The sequence below is a fragment of the Asterias amurensis genome, chromosome 1 (assembly GCF_032118995.1).
Source record: "Asterias amurensis chromosome 1, ASM3211899v1".
Lineage (NCBI taxonomy): Eukaryota > Metazoa > Echinodermata > Asteroidea > Forcipulatida > Asteriidae > Asterias > Asterias amurensis.
In genome coordinates, this window is record NC_092648.1 from 4,182,007 (window position 1) to 4,202,434 (window position 20,428).

The 20,428-nt window shown below is 40.4% G+C and overlaps 2 protein-coding genes across 2 annotated transcripts; one reads left to right on the top strand and one right to left on the bottom strand.

Annotated features, from left to right (window-relative positions):
* The first annotated feature begins 212 nt into the window (after window positions 1-212).
* On the top strand, window positions 213-14,933 carry LOC139942935 (RNA polymerase-associated protein RTF1 homolog). The gene is made up of 17 exons (XM_071939765.1): window positions 213-373; window positions 1,308-1,445; window positions 2,305-2,431; window positions 3,070-3,277; window positions 3,800-4,038; window positions 4,495-4,645; window positions 5,330-5,413; window positions 5,863-5,953; window positions 6,610-6,692; window positions 7,036-7,123; window positions 7,436-7,543; window positions 8,120-8,197; window positions 8,556-8,677; window positions 9,457-9,592; window positions 10,408-10,500; window positions 11,155-11,281; window positions 11,470-14,933. The coding sequence occupies exons 1-17, from the start codon at window positions 296-298 to the stop codon at window positions 11,577-11,579; spliced, it is 2,061 nt and encodes a 686-aa protein (XP_071795866.1). The 5' UTR covers window positions 213-295; the 3' UTR covers window positions 11,580-14,933.
* Window positions 14,934-15,684: 751 nt separating this feature from the next.
* On the bottom strand, window positions 15,685-20,303 carry LOC139942966 (leucine-rich repeat protein 1-like). The gene is made up of 5 exons (XM_071939790.1): window positions 20,163-20,303; window positions 19,083-19,297; window positions 18,582-18,680; window positions 17,258-17,997; window positions 15,685-16,790 (listed from the first exon to the last, which is right to left on the bottom strand). The coding sequence occupies exons 2-5, from the start codon at window positions 19,269-19,271 to the stop codon at window positions 16,541-16,543; spliced, it is 1,278 nt and encodes a 425-aa protein (XP_071795891.1). The 5' UTR covers window positions 19,272-19,297; window positions 20,163-20,303; the 3' UTR covers window positions 15,685-16,540.
* Between the last annotated feature and the right edge of the window lie 125 nt (window positions 20,304-20,428).

Genomic DNA, 20,428 nt, shown 5'->3' on the forward strand with positions numbered 1-20,428 from the left:
TTTACTTCACAAAAGTCATTTAAATATTTTTTGTATATTTTCAATTATTTGTACGCACAACAAACTTTAAAAATATTTGGTTTGTTTCAAGTTTTATAGTTTGTTAAGACGAAGTGTTGGCTGAGTCTGGATTGAAAGGTCAGAGTTGAAAATTAACCATGCATGACTGTTTGACCCTATTTGACCCTAATGGCAATGCATATATCCGCCGCGCATCTGCAGTGTGGTGTAAACTTCGATGTGGGTTTTAGTGTAACTTTGTTAGGACATTTTGTGAAATCATACCAACGAAATCATGTCTAAACGAAAGAAGAGTCGTGCTATCATTGATTCAGACAGCTCTAGTGGTGACAGTGGGTCTGATTTGGAAGAGGTAGGCATAGATTTTAGAATGATTTATGCGCCGTTGCGTTATTATGTACTTGATTGTTGCATTTGTGAATTGGATTGAACGCGCGGCGAATGAATACGTACAGATAATGAGACGTCAAAGAAAATATTATAAAAAATTTACTCTACTTCCCATCAAAAATTTGTGCATCATTCAAAATGGCCAAATGCCTGATCACCATCTGACGATTTTGTATAATTAATAATAATAATGAAAATAAAATATGAAATTCAATATTTGTAAAATTAAAATTATTCACATTAAACAATATTGTATTTTGTATAATTAATAATAATAATTAAAATAACATATGAAATTCAATATTTTAAAATAAAATTTAAAAAGCTCTAAACTAAAGCCTAAACCTACCATCATTCCATTCTATCTATCATTCCGTTATCATTATTATTTTATAAAACTTGCCTCCGATGAATAACATCATTCAGAAAAGTTTCTGTATCCTGCTAGCCGGCTGCCAACACTTTTTCATTCGTTATGAAATTAATACAGTGTAGAATTTTCTTTGTACAAAAATTAGTGAAAAGGTAGTTATTATAATTCAATGTAATTTGGCCTATGGCAACTAATTTGAATGTTTTAAATAAACCATGAGTAATAATAATAATAATAATATTTATGGATACGGACGGTTTCCTTTCATTCAACTTCTTTTTCAGGGGGGGGGGGGCACAAATTAGGGTTCCTTTAAATTTTGCTCATCAAATGACATTTAGGCCTAATATTAATAATGTCATGAAATAGAAAGACAAACAGTTGTACACAGTACAAAAAAAGTAGAACACTAAGTACCTAACACAAAGACTAAGTTAAACAATTGAGGTAGCATTTACTTCACAAAAAAGTCAAATAAAGATCTGTGTTATTTCTATTTTGTTTTATCTTTGTATGTTTGCAGGAGCTTCTTTCCTTAGCTAAGAGGAAGCGAACAGAGCCTGATCATGCTGATGCCAGTCCCACGGACTCCCCACCTCCTCCAACACAGACCCCACAAAAGAATGACTCTGAATCAGAGACGTCTGAGAGTGACGATGAGGTAATGATCCACAGGCCTGATACTTCACAGAGGCACAAAGGCGATTGCCTCCATGCCCCTTGGTCATAGATCTTTATCATGCTGCCTCCATCTTGGTCACGCTCCTTGTATTGTATCGAACAACAATAATGAAGCAGGCCCGTATGCTTCGTTTCTACTGGAGCATTTCAAGGGCACCTAGGCAATGGCAAGGGGCAACGGAGGCAATCGCCTGCGTTGCCTCCGTGTCCGGCCTGCTGAATGCTAATAATCATTATGTAAATAGGAACCAGACTATTTTGTTCTTCCAGCCTCGGAATTGTTACATTGATATCAATGGGAAAATTTCAAGATGGCTTCACCATAATAAAGGTTTATTGCCTTGGTGCCCTTGAAACACAGACAGTAGAAATTTACAATTTCCTCATAGGGTGCCCTTTACCAAGGAGAAAATGCTCTGGTGCCCTTGCCCTTTCAAAAACGATACATTACTGACGTGGATCAAGAGACCACACAGGTTAACTGAGGCCAAATTTTAAGCTCTGCTTACTGCCTAACTATGAGCTTACGATCACCGTTCTCCTCTTACGTCCAAGCGCAGAGTTTCTGCGCCAGCTGTGAAAGCCTTCAATAAGTAAGAACATTTGTGGTACTTTTTTAACTCTAAAATGAAAAGCTTCCTGTTGCGTTGGAATGTGTCCTTTATATTTGAGAGGTCTAAGAAAGTGGGCTCTAGCGGTTGTTTATGTCAAAAAAACTTCGACCTAAAAGGGTAAAAATGAATTTTGACTAAATTATTTCAATTTATAACCTATCTTAGAAAGGTGGAATACATTGCACTGCCTTTGCCTGCCATTGATTTGAATCTCTGTCTTTTTAGTGGATGGTCGGCGGTAACAAAAAGAAACGACGGGTAAAGAAGAAAGTCACGCAAAGGCGAGTTTCAAAAGCCCACTCAGAAGATTCTGCCCTGAACAGCGACTCTGATAAATCGTCACTGGAGGAAGGTACAAACAAACAACACAATTTTCCTATTAGAATGTACACTTCTCTTTTCAGTCATGTCAGTACACATGTTTAGCCCGGTCACACAGGCCTCAATAATGAGAACAAAAACAAGAGCGTTTACAGGGCACGCCCTCAATTGGTTGAATAAAGCGTGCTCGTATTCAGCGCTGAGCAACTCAGCCAATAGAATGCATTCTCTTTGCGTTGTTAAATCATTTTCATTATCGCTGCAGTGTGACCACGCCTTTACTCTGGATTGGGTAAATGTAGAAGTGTTCTAGCAAACACAGAGCTGTGGGGACTTAAACACGGTGAAATAGTTTCTCGAAACCTAACAACGCAGCAGTTGATTTTGGTTGATAAGGACAGTGTTTTAACCCAACAAACAAAGGAGTAATGCTATTTTTCGATAAAATGTACATCTTTCTCTTCAGAACACGATAAATGTTAATAATTGGGCCTCATGCTCACAAGTTTTCGAGCTTGCATGCTTTCGCACTTTGCGCTCAGAGTTGAGTTTTTTTTTCTTCACCAGCCTACCACATCCCTGTGTATAATACCTTTACAGTTTGTCAACTGGTGTAAATGTGGTCAAGACTTATTTCCTAATGTGTACTTTTATCGGCACCATTCTCAGGTGAGGTTTCCGATTCGGACAGCAGCGAGTCCCTCTCGGCCTCCGGGGTGTCGGACATCTCAGACGATGAGCCGCAATTCAAGGATGGGTACGATGAGAACCTGATGGGCGACGATGAGGACAAGGCGCGGCTCGCTCAGATGACCGAGATGGAGAGAGAACAGGAGATCTTCAATCGTCTGGAGAAACGTGAAGTTGCTAAGACAAGGTTAGATTTCATGCCTGATACTTCATGGAGGCAACGAAGGCGATTGCCTCCATGCCCCCTGGTCATTTCCTCGGTGCCCTTGAAATGATTCAGTAGAAATTTACAATTTCCTCATAGGGTGCCCTTTACCTTGGAGGAAATGCCTTGGTGCCCTTGCCCTTTCAGAAACAAAGCATACTGGCCTGATTCCATATCTTCCAGTTGTCCCTATTTTCTTTGGACCGTCCCTAATTTGGAGAATCCAAATGTAAAAAAAAATAGAAGAGAAAAAAAAATCAACTGAAAAATATGATACCTAAGCCACACACAAAAGACACGAAGTAGCAATCCAAATGGGCAAAACCTGTCTAGATTTTGTCATTGGATTTAACATATCAGACTTTTAGGCCTGCGATTACAGTTGTGATCTGTCAGTGCAGTTTAATGGATAATACTTAATTGTTGTTTAGGAATTTCCGTCGGATTATTTTAAAAAGTTAATCACAACAAGTCTTTCTGTAAACATTTTCAAACAAATGACAGATTTGAGATTGAGAGAAAACTGCGACAGGCCAAGCGAGAGCAGAAGCGGCAGAAGAGAGATCGGCTCGCCAAGGAGCAAGGAAACAGCAGTAGCCTGAGCCACAGCGCCCGCCAGCTGGCTTCCCGCAGTGACATCACTAAGGAGAGAAGACGTACCATCGACGAGAAGAAAGACCGCAAGGCTCAGGCTATCCTTAATCTTAAGGCTGAGAGAGAGAAGAAGGAGAAGAAAAAATCAGGTAAGGGTCGGGGTCAATGTTTTAATCCTCCTACTTTGTGACCATTCAATATCATCCACTGTGGTCTTGAATGACAGATGCGCTATGCCAGCCTGCAGTGTGATATCATGTGGTGAATGCATCGACACAGTCAACCCTCCTACTTTGTGACCATTCAGTGTCATTCACTGTGGTCTTGAATGACAGTTGCACTATGCGAGTCAAAGTTTAACCCTCCTACTTTGTGACCATTCAATATCATCCATTGTGGTCTTGAATGACAAATAGTAATAATAACAATAATAAGACTTGTAATGCGCACATATCCACCCTGCTGGGTGTTCACGGCGCTTTGACTACACTATGTGAGTCAAAGTTTAACCCTCCTACTATGTGACTTAGCAAGTGAGAATACTGGTCTTTGACAATTACCAATAGTGTCCAGTGTCTTTAATGCCACTTGAATGGACTCTCCAGCAGATACACCGGTCACCAGAAGGGAACCTCTCAGAGCAAGTGACGTTTACTCTGATGATGATGACGATGATGAAGAGGATGATAAGAAGAATGATGCTTCCAGCTCATCCAGCAGTTCATCCTACGGTGGATCAGACGACGATCGTGACGAGTAAGTCAACCTCTCTTCTTTTTTTAGTCTTCCGATTTTTTATTTTATCAATAATTTTTGCAATATATATTTGTCGTGGCCTTTACATTGATTACTGATCAGCTGATGTGTTTTTATGGCTTTTGCTGTTTTTTTTACCGAAAGGCGGTTTTTTCTTTCTTTGTATAGCACCGTGTAAATTGTCAGCTTGAGCAATTTTGACTGGAAATTAAAATGACAAATTTGTTTATATTTATGCTGAGGATGAAATATATACCCGCTTGGGTTTTGTTCAAAAATAAAATTGTTTTAGTTAAAAAAAAATATAAACAATTTAAATGACAAAGTCCTCATTTAAAAATATATACCAACATTTTAAAATAGTCGGGGAAAAATACCAAATGATTGCAGATTCTCATTTCAGTTCTGTACTCGGTCGTCGATCTTGCAAGAGAATAATGGAAGCAAAAACACCCTTGTCGTACATGTTCTGTGTTTTCACATGCCTTGAATTCGAGACCTCAGCTGAGGTCTCTAACCAATTCAAAAATTTCATACCATTTCCATCAGCAGCTCGCCATTGCTTGTTACCAAGTAAGTTTTAAATGCTAGATTTTGTGTTAGAGATGTTTTCCAATAGTGTCCAGTGCCTTAGAACGAGATGAAATATAACAACCTTATTTCTTCCATTTTCTTCCCAAACAGTGAAGATGACACCCCAAGAGTGACGTTCATTTCTTCAAAAGAAGAGCTCAGTAAAATTAGGTTATCAAGGCACAAACTAGAAAGGTAATACTAACTTGCCAATTTTGTTTAACTATAATTTTCTGACGTTTTGACACCAGCAGAGTCGTCCTCAAAGACTAAATGACGGCACAAATACAGGTATACTAGTGGAATACATTCTAGTATGAATACATGTAGAGACAGAAGAGGCAGAAAACACACAGAAAAAGTAACGTGTAAACAATAGAACAATAGCCTTCGAGAAAGACTCTGCTAGGGTCGAAATGTCAGGCCATTAACAATTTTTCGCTTTTTTTGGGGGGGGGGGTAAGTGGTTTGCAACAGCTAATAATATTTTCTTAATAAATAAGGAGACACTAGGGAGGGAGTTGGAGTGAAGAGGCTGGTTTGACCACAAGAAGTTGAGAACAAAAAATGACAAAAATCAAAGGTGGGAAGAGGGAGGAAATAATAGTTAATTAGTAATTGCATGATTTATGTTTGTTCACCAGATGGGTCCATATGCCGTTCTTTGGCGATACTGTGGTAGGATGTTTTGTACGAATTGGGATTGGTGCAAACGGTGGCCGATCAGTGTACAGGGTAAGTATGCAATGAGTGTATAGTAGAAACATAAAGTTTAGGGCCTATACATTGAGTAGAGCACTATATCTAACTTTTACTTGTTAATGTTTGTACACAGTTTGTAACACTGAAAAGGCTACCCTGTTTCAGTAAGTCAATAAATAACTTGCCTGCATTTTTGAAGGCGCGTCCATCAGTTCAAAAATTAATTTTGAAACCACTTGATGAATTTTCAATCAACGAATGTATTTAACCCTCCATTCTTGGTCACATTTCCCATTGAGTTGACCAGTCATTTTAAATTATTCAAGTGCATTGGTTGTGTATAGCAACACAATTGGTACAGGCCTAACAGTGCACAGGTGTGTACTGTGTTAAAATGAAACACCAGGGTGAGCCCCTCACATGTATCGCAACTTTAAGTTTAGTGGTTTTTCTTGTACGTGAATTACATAACACACAGGATGTATGGCCTAACGAGCCATCAAAAGGACAAAGCAATTATGGTTCAGTTTCTCGAGGACACAAGTGTCTAGACCAGGACTCGAACCCACACTCTGCTGATCAGAAACACTGGAGCTTGAGTCTGATGTGCTTGGTCATGACATGCTGTCATTTACACCATCACATGTGCCGTAAACATATTGTTTATTCCTTTTTGGTCTGTCTTGCAGGTTGCGGAGATCACTGAATGTGTAGAAACAGCCAAAGTCTACCAACTAGGCGGTAACCGAACAAATAAAGGTCTCCGCCTAAGGTAAGTCTATCATTGTGAACAAAAACATGTGCACCAGTGATATTGGTTAAAAACCCAAATTACTGGCCTGGAAGTTTCATGTGATGTATTTGAGAGTGCAAGGCAATTTCTTGTCTCAAAGGGCACCTCCTATGGGAAAACTTTGAACCCAGGCCAAGAAAAAGGCAACAAAGCCCATCTAAGTAATTCAAGGGTTCAGATAGCGTTCTTTATACTCCCTTATCAAAAGTTCTCTTTAAAAGTTCTCCTTGAAAAGAGAACAAGACATATATTAAATTAAACTTCATCAATGAAAAACCTAATCCATGAAACTGTAATTGAGATCCGTTTCTCTTGATTGAAGGTATGCGACGCAAGAGAGAGTCTTTCGTCTGGAGTTTGTTTCCAATCAGGATTTCACGGATACAGAGTTCAGCAAATGGAAAGAAGATGTAAGTGCTACGTCATGTTTCAATTGCATCTGTGATTTTTTCATCTGATATTAAAGCTGATTTGCTCTTTTTAATATCTATGCCAGACTGCCAGTTGATGTTAAGAAGCATCAAGTCTTTCCGCTACTTACTTTAAAGGCAGTGGACACTATTGGTAGTTTCTCAAAATAATTATTAGCATAAAACCTTACTTGGTAACAAGTAATGGGGAGCTGTTGATAGTATAAAACATTGTGAGAAACGGCTGCCTCTGAAGTAACGCAGTTTTCGAGAAAGAAGTAAATTTGCCACAAATTTTATTTCATCATGTAGATGATGGTGGGAGGTTTCCAGCTTCCAACAGTGAGGGAAGTCGACACCAAGTACAACCAGATCAAGAAAGCTCTGTCACACAACTACCAAGAAGATGAAATTGAAAAGGTACACTCCTCCCACTTTGTCATACGAAATGACACAACAAATATTGGGTTTACCCTTCCACCCATGTGTAAAAAACACTCTATACTTCAGTGGTTTCCTGCAGAAACAAAAATCCAGTCAGCTCAGGTGGTATTAAAAACCATAACCCCTACATTCGAGAGCGGGGGTTGATTTCACATAGACTTAAGACTAGTCCTAACTTAGGACAATTCTCAGGAGATAGTAAGTTAGGATGAGTAACTCGTTCCTAACTCGAGATAAAGACTAGTCTGAACTCTTTGTGAAATCCACCCCTGATGTCTTAACCACTAGACCACTAGTTTGATTTCTTTTGAAACACAAAATGTAGACAACAAACCAACAGGCTCTTTTCAGAACCATCAATTTCTTCCTTTAAATTCCTTTTAAACCAAACCACCCTAGACCCATCAAAGTCCACCAGCATGTTGTGTTTGACTCTGTTGGACTAAAGACCGCACTAGTAAACTGATTATGCTTTACATGGGATCAGGCGTACCACCATAATCAGAGTCCAACAGTTAGCCGACAGTGTTTTCTTTATTTTTATTTTTTCAGAGTGTGGCAGAAAAAGAGAGATTCAGGAGAAATCCTCGCAACTACGCCAAGAAGAAGACGACACTCATCAAGACTAGGGTTTGTGAACCTTAATCTCCAAATTTTGAAATCAGTTGAAACATTTTTAGTTTAAAGACACTTGACACCTTTGGTAATTGTCAAAGACCAGTCTTCTCACTTGGTGTATCTCAACAAATGCACAAAATAATAAACCTGTGAGTTTACTGGCTCAACACTCAAATCACAGGACTCTGGCGTGTCTGACCTGCAGTCCACCGTAAGTTTCAGGCTCTGATATCTGAACAAATCTGAATTAATTTTACTCCAAAAATGGCAGACTATGGGCAGACAGTAACTGCATGTCTAATGTCCAATGCGATAATATGCTGAGAATAACATTACCAGTCATACAATGTGTGTTTGTTTATCTGATCAGGACATGGCAGCAGTGGAAGGCAGGGAGGACGATGTCAAGAAGTTTTCCCTGCAGCTTGAAGAGCTTGAAGAAAGAGCCGAGGAGCTGGACCGAGTCCGCAACAAGAACGTCAACGCTATCACGTAAGAGTGGCATAAGAAGCACAAAAAAATGGCCAATAAATTTGCCATTTTATGTATAAAACCTGACAAGGTTTGCCCATTACTTCTTCAATGACTAACCAGCGGGTCCAGTTTAGCTTGTCATTTCACTAGGCTGTCAGTTTTTCCACTAGTCCACATTTCACTTTTCAACTAGCCAGCCTTAGAGAAAACTTTGATAGGTTCTAATAGTTTAACTAACATTTAGCCAGCAGACCACTTTAAAGGGAGAAGACTGGCTTACAGAGGCCACTTCATTATGTTGAGTCAGTTATCTGACCCCAATCTCTGACAACACCAGAACTTGAGTTCCATGCCAAGACCACCCGGTCTCCTCACACCACATTATGGTTCTTTAATATGCCTCATGAAGACACCTTTGGTCATTGTCAAAGACCAGTCTTCTCACTTGGTGTATCTCAACATATGCACAAATGAACAAACCTGTGGAAAATATGAACTCAATTGGTCATCAAAGTTGCGAGAAAATAATGGAAGAAAAAACACCATTGTCACACAAAGTTGTGTGCTTTCAAATGCTTGATTTCGAAACCTCAAAATCTAATTCTGAGGTCTCAAAATCAAATTTGTGGAAAATTACTTCTTTCTCAAAAACTACGTCACTTCAGAGGGAGCCGTTTCTCACAATGTGCTACACTATCAACAGCTCTCCATTGATTGTTACCAAGTAAGTTTTTATGCTAACAATTATTTTGAGTAATTACAAATAGTGTTTTCCCTCATGATCTTCCTATCTTTAGGTATATCAACAAGAGGAATCGTACTCGGAACATAGCAGAGGCAGAGAGAGCCATGAAGACTGAGATCAAAGAGTCCCTGAATGCCAAAGCTGACCCCTTCACAAGAAGACAGTGTAGACCGCAACTTGTCACAAAGGTACAGGCCAAGAAAACCATGCATATTTGTAATTGATTACAAGATAACAAGGCCGTATCTGAACTGGTGGCTTCAGCTATTGCTATGACAGTTTCATAATAATAGTGGCTTCTTAAATAGCGCTCATATCCGTCACTCAGTGACGCTCAAGGTGCTTTGACCTTCAGTATTATCCTGCAAAGTATTGTGGAGCTACATTTATGAAGTATGAGACCAATACCTTTATGTAATGGTTTACATTGTCAGGCCTGTATGCTTTGTTTTAGAAAAGGGCAAGGGCACCAAGGCATATGAGGAAATTGTAAATTTCCACTGGATGGCATTTCAAGGGCACCAAGGCAATAAGCAGGCGGCATGGAGGCAATCGCCTTTGTTGCCTCCGTGAAGTATCAGGCCTGCAATGTGCTGTGGTGCAATCTGCTGTCAATCAATCCAGGCCCTTGACTTCACCAAACTCTTCGTAACTTAGGATTATTCTTAGGGCGAGTCCCGGCCTTACACTGTAACATGTAAACATTAATTCTAAGTTAGGGCGAGTTACTCGTCCTACCTCTAGATAGGATTAATCTTACGTTGTGTGAAATGGGCTGCAAGAACACCCGGCTGAACCCCTTCCCTTTTCGATAAGTACACTGGGTTCTTTTATGTGCATTACATAATACCAACTGTTTTACAATTTTTTGGTCAGTTATAAAAACCACAGGCAAACCAGTACTCAATGTGTTTCACCCATCCACAAACCACTACAAATGTTCAGCATTTGTTTTTTGTATAACATCATAAATTGCATGATTATTGTGTGTTTAACAAATCAGGCCGCCAAGGAGGAGATGTTGATGAATTCAGAGCTGTTGAAGAAACTGGAGGAGGAACGCTCCAAGAAACAGGGACATGAGAATTCCATGAAGGTAATTACTTACAGGCGTGCAATATCCGGGGGGTGGGGGGGGGGTTTATTGATCAATTGATCAGGCTGAATTTTGATTTACATTTCTTTTTTAATTTTTTGTTTTTTGTTTTTTCTTTCCCCCCCCCCCCCCCCCATGTAAGATGAGCCATGCCTTATGTAAACTTGGCAGCAGAAATGTACAACAATAATGTGAGATAAGCCTAGTTACTGGATTAATGGGGTGCCCTAATTCTACCAGTGTAAATGCATACGTTGTGTTTCAACTCTTTTTTTAAGGGTTACTTAGATGCGCATTGCTCCATATCTTGAGTCTGAAACTGTAGTTTTGAAATTACAAGGTGCTGTGGCGCAATCAAACCAGGAACACCGGGGCAAACCCCTTTTCTTTTCTAGTGTACCGGGTTTACACAACACCCGGTACCAACGGCTGTAAATCCCATCCAGGAAGGAAGCAGCAATAATGGTCAAGTGTCTTGCTGAAGGACACAAGTATCTTGCTTAAGGACACAAGTGTCACAACTGAGGACTCGAACCCAAACTCTGCTGATCAGAAACACCAGGGCTCGAGTCCGGTGCTTTTATTCGCTCTGCCACGACATGCCAAATTCCCCATCTCAATAAACCTCTGGTTCACCTTCTATCCTTCCTGCAGGATGACATCATGGAGTCGTTGAGCCAGGAAGCTCTACCGGGCAAGATCGGCGATAGGAAGTTGTCGGAGGACCTCTTCCATGCTCATGATTTCGACATTAAAATTGATTTAGACGTCTCCACCTCAGGTTAGTTTCCAAAGTATAACCAACAAGGCAGACATTCATTTGCATGTTTCGTTAAGGGAATTAACCCTCCTACTATTGGTAACTTTTTCCAGTGAGTTGACAAGTCATTTGAAACCAATTAACGACAAGGGTTGAGTATGGCGCACAACTTGTACAAAGACATAAACTCTTCTTTTTACATGTGGCAGATTCCCGTCCCATGGCGTTGAACTCCAACACCGATGCATTGGGCAAAGACGGCGCGCCCAGGAGATCCCTTAACTTGGACGAGTACAAGAAGATGAGGGGCCTCATCTGAAATGCTCACCACCTTCCATCTGGTCCAAATTGGACGCTCCAAATTGGACGCTCTGCATTTTCACTCTAAAACACAATATTTTGTACTGGCGTCAGTGTGATAGGGTTTTAGCACTGCGTCATCAATGTGTTCATTTTCACTGGACCACAGCAACTATTATACTTAACAAGGTGTGCTTATGATTATTTTACATGTAAGGGCACTATGACAGACAACGTGTCTTTTTTGTAAACTGCTCCTTCTTTTGTTTACTATTTGGACCAAAGACCGCAGAGTCATTGATACACATAGCTTGAAGTTAAAGGGTAGTTTGACACTTGTACAATAGTACAGTTGGTACAAGAGAGTAGTTACCTTATATGGCATCCAGTGGTACAGGAAAGTATTAACATGGCATCCAGTACAAAAGAGTAGTTATTAAACTCATGGCATCCAGTGGTACAAGAGAGTAGTAACATCGCACACAGTACAAGAGAGTAGTTTACAAACTCATGGCATCCAGTGGTTCAAGAGATTATGAAAAGAGAGATTAGTTAAACATGACATCCAGTGGTACAAGCGAGTAGTAACATGGCACCCAGTACAAACGAGTAGTTAACAAACTCATGACATCCAGTGGTACAAGCGAGTAGTAACATGGCACCCAGTACAAGAGAGTAGTTTACAAACTCATGGCATACAGTGGTACAAGCGAGTAGTAACATGGCACCCAGTACAAGAGAGTAGTTTACAAACTCATGGCATCCAGTGGTTCAAGAGAGTATGAAAAGAGAGATTAGTAACATGACATCCAGTGGTACAAGCGAGTAGTAACATGGCACCCAGTACGACAGAGTAGTTAACAAACTCATGGCGTCAAGTGGTACAAGCGAGTAGTAACATGGCACCCAGTACGACATGTAGTTAACAAAAAGAGAGAGAGAGTACATGTAGAAACATGGCATCCAGTGGTGGTACAAGAGAGTGGTAAAATGGCATTCAGTGGTATCAATAATTTTAATTATGTGACCCTTTTTTTTTTTAATTATGTCAAAAAGTCAGTGGTTTGAGAGAAGGTATGGCCATTTTATTTGTTTTATGGCCGGATGCTGTCATAGACATTTTGTTTGTTCAATTAAGTTGTAATTGACACTCGGTGATAACCTGTGGTGAATTGTGTGTTTCAAACAAAATGGGCAAGCAATTTCAGTTGCATTGTTGCGTTACTCATTTGCTTACAAGAAACTGAAGGCAAGTTGGCATGCTTGGTGCGTTGCATTCAGTGAGCAGAAATATAAACAGTACAAACTGTGCAAGGGCCAAGTGCCCAATTTCATAGTGTCGTTTTTAATAGCAACAATATAATAATCCATAGCAAAATTCTTTGCTAAGCGAAAAATGAGTGGGATACCAGTTGCAACTATCTACTCATCGTGGATTGTCAGCTGGTAACTTGTTCCTGCTAAGCAATATTTTTCTGTGCTGAGCACTTTCTGTGCTTACAGGGTTTATGAAATTGAGCCCAGGGCAGGATCACCACTCCGTCAGCCATTTCAAAATATCCACTAGTACACATTGGTACATGATTCTACATCTTTTAGGTTTTAATTTCTAAGAAATGAACTTTTACGGGTTGTTTGTTTATGCTCAAATCTTTTAGGCTTTCCATACTTTTCCATACCACAGGTTGTCACCACTCAGTGCTCACAAAATTGTACAAAATGTAAACTTTTTTTCATGTAAATATTACTGCCTGAATGTGGCACCCATTTTGGAGTGCTGAATTTTGTTATTTGTTTGCTTGTGTAACAAATCCATCAGTTTTGGTTTTGCTTTGGGGATGGGGGGGGGGAATGTTTTTGCAAAATGTAAACTGTACTGATTATTTTATAATTTAAATTAAACTTCACTGAGGATTACTCTGTAGTTAATTTGTGAAAATCTTATTTCATGAAAGCTTTTCTTGTGTCACTCCCAAAAACCTCAATTGAAAATTTGTTCAAGGAAGTGACAAGGCAATATGCAGTGTACAGTGCAGTAGGAAACAATACATCATATTATTTCATTTATAAATTACTTTTTGTCTAAATGTATGATGGCCCCAATGTTTGAAACTATTTTTTTTTTTGTGTTTTGCAATTTACAGAGTTATAACACTTTTGTCTTTTAAAAGACATTGGATCTTTATCATAGTGTCGGAATCATTGGTCATGTTCCCTGTCTGCTGTACTAGTAATAATGAGTATTGAGAGTCCCGATACTCATTTTAAGGGGAGGGGGGACCAGACTATTTCTTACTTCCAGCCTATACAAATAAAACCCTTTGAAGAACGCTAAGCTCAAAAAGCCATAATGTGAGTTAAATTCAAATAATGTCTCTTACAATGACTTGCTTAGTCACAACTTACCGCGTAATTTTGAGTTCCAGAGACAATCGCTATGTCACATGATTTGGAGCAAACTTTTGCCTAGTTACATGTATGAAGGTTATGGGTAGCACCCATTCATAATTCTGACTTAAAATGTGCATGATACAGGGGAACCAAGGTTTGCTCGTCTGGAGGTTGCTATTACAAAAAAGTTTGCCTCAAACCTAGCAACTGTCTCTTTAGTCTGAGGAATTCAAATTTAAGCAGTAACTTTTGACTAAGCAAGTCATTGTACCAGACTACATCTAACTCACAAACGGCTTAATGTTGTCGTGACAACTGTGTACGTCCTCTGTGTCAGCTGTGGACAAAGAGTATCAATAGCATGGGACTTAATTAACCAAAGTGAACAAGTTCCAGTGTGCATGTTTAATTGACCCGTGATTGACCACCTAGCAACGTACATGTTTGCGCAGTGACAAACTAACTCAAAGGACTCGTAAGGAAGTCTAGTCAACCATCGGTACCACGGTATTAAACACGCCACTGCCTTCCGCCTTTTTTCGCTGTAGTGTTTATAGTTCCCTTCTGTGCTTTCCACATGGTTAGCATGAAACAGACTATTGGGTCCCATGGATTATAAACAATGGTCCTGAAGCTGGTTCCAAATGGTCGATCACAGAAGTCAAACACAGACCCACCAGACTGGGTTTGAGCCAAAATAGTAAACCAAACCATGGTGTGTCCTCGAACTTGCTCTAAGAAAGCTGATACTTGCCATACCGCTAAAATGGCAGCTCACATGAATGCCTCAAAACGGATGCATCCAGACAACTACATGTAAAACACACACAACATTCTCCAGATTCATTTCAAACCTTGCAGCTTTACTTTCCTTTCATTTGGAGACGAACCAACATGACTGTACTAGATCAGGATCTGTAGTTTTATGATACTTTGTATTAAATACATGTGTTTTTACCACACTAATAAATGGTTACAAGTCTTTGTAAAAAAGCAGTTCTAAGTGGTTTTGTTTTGTACCTTCATTTTTGTAGTTGGTCATTGATTTTTACCTAGTATGATAAAGTAGAATGTCATTTATGTATGCAGAAATACATTAGTATGCAGAAACACATACATGTACTACAGTATAACAGTTTTAATGTTTCTGGTTCTATATTTAACGTTTGTTGTTTTTTTATTCAAGTTCGCACCAAACAAGGCTAAAGCAACTCTTGGTCAGGGGGCTTCAAGAAGAAAACATAAAGATAAAAATAAATCTTATGGGAGCTGGGAGCTGAAGGTGGACTTGATTTATTCCTCCTAAACAGGCTAGATTGTATGGTGGAGGGAATATGAACGAGGTGGATTAAAGCTATGAATGGCTCTTTGATCTTTATATTACAAGGATGACTTTTAGTTCACGGAAAAGAGTACAGTAACATTTTATCAAGTACTAGGGTAGACTTGTGGACAAGTCGTTAAACGTCTGTCAAGGTGATATATTAGAGTATTAGTCCAAGGGGAAAACCCACACAGTCAGGTAGGGACTGAAAACTCAATTCACGTATTATTGCCCTCTGCGTGATTCGAATCGGGGTCTAGAGGTGGAAGGTGAAAAAAGATACCTCTACACCAACCCAACCACCCGACACAATGAATTGAATTGAATACATCAAAACATAACGTATGTTTATAAATATTTTAATTTATTTCATTTATTTACACACGCAACAGCACTATTAGCACCAATACCAGGGTGAAAACGAAACAAGAAGAAAAATTCAGTTTTAGGTTTGGGAAGGAAACCCCAAATTGGGGAAACCTACGTAATCATGTAGGATCTGAATAAACCCTTCATACACAAGGCTCCAGTATTAGATGGGATTCGAACAGCGGTCCACAGAGATGAACAGGCAGGGGAAATACAACTGAGCCAATCTGATCCCAGATAAACATATAAATACAATAATAACAGTAATAACAATTTGTTTTCTATAAAGTGCACATCCTAGATATATCCCTGTTCGACTCAGACTTTTCCTAAAAATTGTCCAACTCCCAAGCTGCTCAAATTAGCGCTGAGGGATTAATCCAATGCAAAACTACAAGTATCTCAGTCCTCAAGGGTTCCCATTGGTACACGTAGGTGGAGAGAAGCAATTATGGTAAACCATGACTGGGATTCAAACCGACCTCCGATGACTTTACAACCATGAACTTGCTCCCGGTGCACTAGACTGCAACGCCAGGTTATGCAACAATGGGAGATTGTAAGGTCAATAGACCGATCCACTAAGCTCTGCCCCATTGCGTATTGACCAATCACAATGCAATGAAGGTCCGACAAATAAGGTCCGACATGCGTGTGCGTATGCGCGGCAGAGTTGTGCAGAAAGGCATTGGAGAGCCCCACGTGTTCTTGCTCACACGTGCGTCGTGGGCGGAGCCTAATGGATCGGTCTATTGTTTGAGCTCCTATGAGTATTGTTGACCTGAGGCACTTAAGACTATTTACAGTCTTATTATTATACACCACAGTGCACGGATGCATTCACCTAAGTTACCTTTGTCCAACATCCAAACGGTATAGAGAAGCTCCCATCCCACTCACTTCCGTTTGCATTTCCATGGGGCATTCGGGTTGGCCTGCAGATTGGACCAGCAGAAGGCAGAGCACAGGAATCCTTCTACCGGTGCCGATGTGGGCCCAACCAGGGTGTGGGCAACACGGTGGAGGTTGAAAGGGACTCGATGCTTGGCGTAGGGCTGGAAGCAGGGATTGCTGCAGACACACCACTTGACTCGGGATAGATGGTGGTGAAGATGGCGGGGGAGGTCTTCCTCAGTGTAGGGTACCCTAAAAATAAAATAAAATGAGTGCAGGTAATAGCAAAAGTCCTCAAACCGCCCTGCCTGATACTTCTCAAACCCCCCCAAACCACCTTGGCTGTTACTTCTCAAACTGCCAAAAGCCGCCTTGGCTGTTACTTCTCAAACAGCCCGAAAGCCAAAGTAACTTGTGTGTTACTTCTTAAACCACCCCCAAACTGCCCTGCCTGTTACTTCTCAAACAGCCCCAAACTGCCCTGCCTGTTACTTCTTAAACAGCCCTGCCCATTACTTCTCAAACTGCCCCAAAACTGCTTTGCCAGTACCTCTAAAATCACCCTGTCCTTTACTTCTCAAACTCCCCCAAACTGTTGATTTATCCAAACCAAATTACTTCAAAGGGAATCCTTTTTCAAAATAGTTGAAACTACCAACAGCTGCAGTGCTTCTCACCAAGTAAGTTGATATCTTTGAAGAAATTTAAAGGCAACATACCTCTGCTTCTTGATGGATCTTGCAGTGACCTCCAAGAGTGTCGGGAACTCTTCTGAGGTTCTCTGCATGTGACTGGCACTGGCTTCTTGTTCCGCCAGCTGAAAGCAGTTTCCTGAAAGGTCTACTTCATCCATCGACAGGTCCATGAAAGAGAATGGCAGCACCACCATCTGATTCTCTTGGGCGCTAAAGAATCTCAACTTCTCCAGACGTCCAAAGTTTTCGGGGAGAGTTGTCAGCTGATTGTTTGCAACGTGCAGTCGCAGCAGTGACGTCATCTCACATATTTGGGGAGGGAGAAATTTGAGATTGTTGCCGGCGAGGTCCAGGAACTGCAAGGTGTTCCTGAGACTGCTGAGACAAAGGGCCGGGGGAAGTCTCTCCAGGAGGTTGTCTGCTAGCTTTAACTCGACAAGGGCTGTCGATTGTCCTGGATCATCAGGCAGCGTCCGGATGCGATTCTTGCTCAGATCCAGAGCACGTAGATGTTTAAGTCCAAGTATGCGAGAATCGATGCGGGACAGACTGCATCCATTCACCCTCAGGGATTCCAGGCCTTTTGGAAACCGTTCCCGTATTGGGTAGTCGGATCTCTGTAGAATCACCATCTTTGTCTTGGGGCGTTCAACCTGGGCGGAGGTTGCTGGGGTCAGGGTTGAAAGGTGAACCTTCTCAAGCTTGCTGCCCTGGCAGCCGAGCTTCAATACTGAGAGGAAATTCTTCAACTGCAAGGGGTCCGCCTGAAAGGATTAAGATTAATTTTGTTCTATCGTTACGTGAAGTACAAAACATGGTTTGAAATAAGCATAAAAACAATCTGGTTTGAGATAATTTAATTTGTTTATAAATCAAGGTATTTGCAGGGCAGGAATAATACCCAAGCCTACATCCGTATGGACTGTAAAATGGGGGTAACCCTGTTTCAGCCCCAGCAGTAGGTGGCAACAGCCCCGGTAAAAAAAAATTATTTGTAGCTCACACCTTGAAGTGGCCTTCAGGCCTTGTGTGTCCGGCGACTTGCATAAAAAAATCAAAATAAAATTAAAAAAACTTGCCCTGGGTCCACTGTTAATTTTGAGCCCTGAATATTATTATACGCCTTTCTTAATATTTATGCATGAGGTACGTCACAATGCTAATCCAAAACGAGAGGGGCGCAGCCACTGCAAGTGATGGGGGATGTGCGCCCATAGCCTCATTTTGGGTAAGAATTATGATGTCATGCATAAATATTAAGAGAGGCGTATTAATGCTTTTTATAGATTTTTTCCAAGACTTTTCCTGAAGTCGTAGGGTTGGGATTGGGGGTGTATTCTAGATGTACCTTACTGATGCAGATATCTTGTTCTGGTTCCTTGAGACGAAGCGTTGCTTTACCTTCTTGGACAAACCTGGTGAATACTTGCTCCATATTACCCTTCAACTGAAATCAAAGACGGAAAGATGTATAAGCAGGGCTCCAATTTGTTATTATTTATTATTTGGTACAATTTACAAAATGACATTATCACATTTTTCCAGTGATAGCTGGGCGGGCGAGTGGAAAAATAATGCAAAAATTATCATCGCAAACAATAATGAACTGTGCTGTATATTGAAAAGTGAAATACTTTTGATGACCAATTTGTGCCGTGACTCAAGACACATTGTGTGATTCGGGCTACCAAAATCTCATCGGGGCTCCTAAACATTTTGTGTTACTTCCCTGCTGAACACCATGAAAATACACTTAATAGGGCAACAGAGGCCATATAGCCTCCTGTGGTCTTTGCATCCTTCCAGGCCCTTAAAAACCGTTTAACGTCTAAAGAGTGACCCTACACACCTTATATTTAGTGCCAGTTTTATCTTTTGCTGAGCACACCATGAGGAAGACAGCACCCTCTTGCCCATTACCGCTATTTCCGCCTCGCCGACCAATCGCCAAAGAGCATCTCAAGGGTCGGCCTTTCCCTTTCATACCATGTGAGGGCAGCAGACGGTTCTTGAGCTCAACGTCACATGATAGACGCATCTTGATTGGTGATTACAGTCCTTGTTCTGTTGTAAAAAACAATTTATAAAAAATTCATTCAATGCTTCAAGTCTTTCTAGAACTACCATCTCTTCGCTGTTTTCATTTCCGGCTGACACTTTGATAAATGGACACTTGGTAGTTACTTAAAATAATTGTAAAATAATTGTAAGCATACATTAGTATTAACTTAATTGGTAACAAGGAATTGGAGAGTTGTTGATAGTTTAAAACATTTGGACAAACAGCTCCCTCTAAGTTGGTACAAGGGTACAATTATCACAACCATTTAAAATTATGGCTTGGCAATGTCTGGCGAGTACAACATACTCCCTAGGATGTCAAAAAACATGTTCAGTCCATTTCATTTCCACTCTGTACAGTGCAGTGCAGTCAGTGTGATTGATGCATAAAGTTTATCGTGAATAGCAAAGTATCAAGAAAGGGCGCTGTTGAACCCACACAAAGGTATAGGCGATGTATGTGCGAGTCGTGCATGACAACATACACAGCATAGCAAACTGCCCCATCATTGGCATAGTCATTGCCATTGCAATTGGCATAGGCCTACCTACTAGTACATGTAGTCTAGCCCAGGTTGGACTCCTCCGTTGCACACAATGCAATGGAAACTGATGTCTTACCAGGGGTATCACTGGGCATCATTGGCTACCATTGTATTGGCAATGCACCGGCAACTGTAGTAGCTGTGTATCATACCATGATCATACAGTATAATAAATAGCATACAGTATACACAACACAGGCAGACGTGCAGTTCAACTTCTTCTTTATAAATTATTTAACTCGTCATCCAATCCTTCCTTCAAATTTTATCTTTACATTTTAAACAATTTGTACTAACTGTTAAAAAGTATTAAGCTTTTTTACCTTTATACTATGGCTGATCCATCCGTTTGAACAACTCCTTTCACAGTGTGGGCAGCTACCGTTTTTACAAGCAAAACACAAGTTTAGCCTTGTTGAATTCCCCGCAAAAACTTAACTTCGGGGAAATGAAAATAAAAAAAGAATAGACTGTCAACCCGTCTCTGGTTACCTATAGTGAACGCACGCAGTCTTACAGGAGCTAGACATTCAAGTTCCGTCGGTAAAATTGAACAGCGCCCTCCATTGAAATTGTTTATTGACACATG

Excerpts from the sequence above, each read along its gene's own strand:
- LOC139942966 (XM_071939790.1), bottom strand. The coding sequence starts at position 19,271 with ATGCGTCTATCATGTGACGTTGAGCTCAAGAACCGTCTGCTGCCCTCA. Across the intron at positions 18,681-19,082 it reads AAACTGGCACTAAATATAAG|TTGAAGGGTAATATGGAGCA; the intron begins GTGTGTAGGGTC and ends CTTTGATTTCAG. Across the intron at positions 17,998-18,581 it reads AAGATATCTGCATCAGTAAG|GCGGACCCCTTGCAGTTGAA; the intron begins GTACATCTAGAA and ends TAATCCTTTCAG.
- LOC139942935 (XM_071939765.1), top strand. The coding sequence starts at position 296 with ATGTCTAAACGAAAGAAGAGTCGTGCTATCATTGATTCAGACAGCTCT. Across the intron at positions 4,039-4,494 it reads GAAGGAGAAGAAAAAATCAG|CAGATACACCGGTCACCAGA; the intron begins GTAAGGGTCGGG and ends TGGACTCTCCAG. Across the intron at positions 8,198-8,555 it reads CGACACTCATCAAGACTAGG|GACATGGCAGCAGTGGAAGG; the intron begins GTTTGTGAACCT and ends TTATCTGATCAG.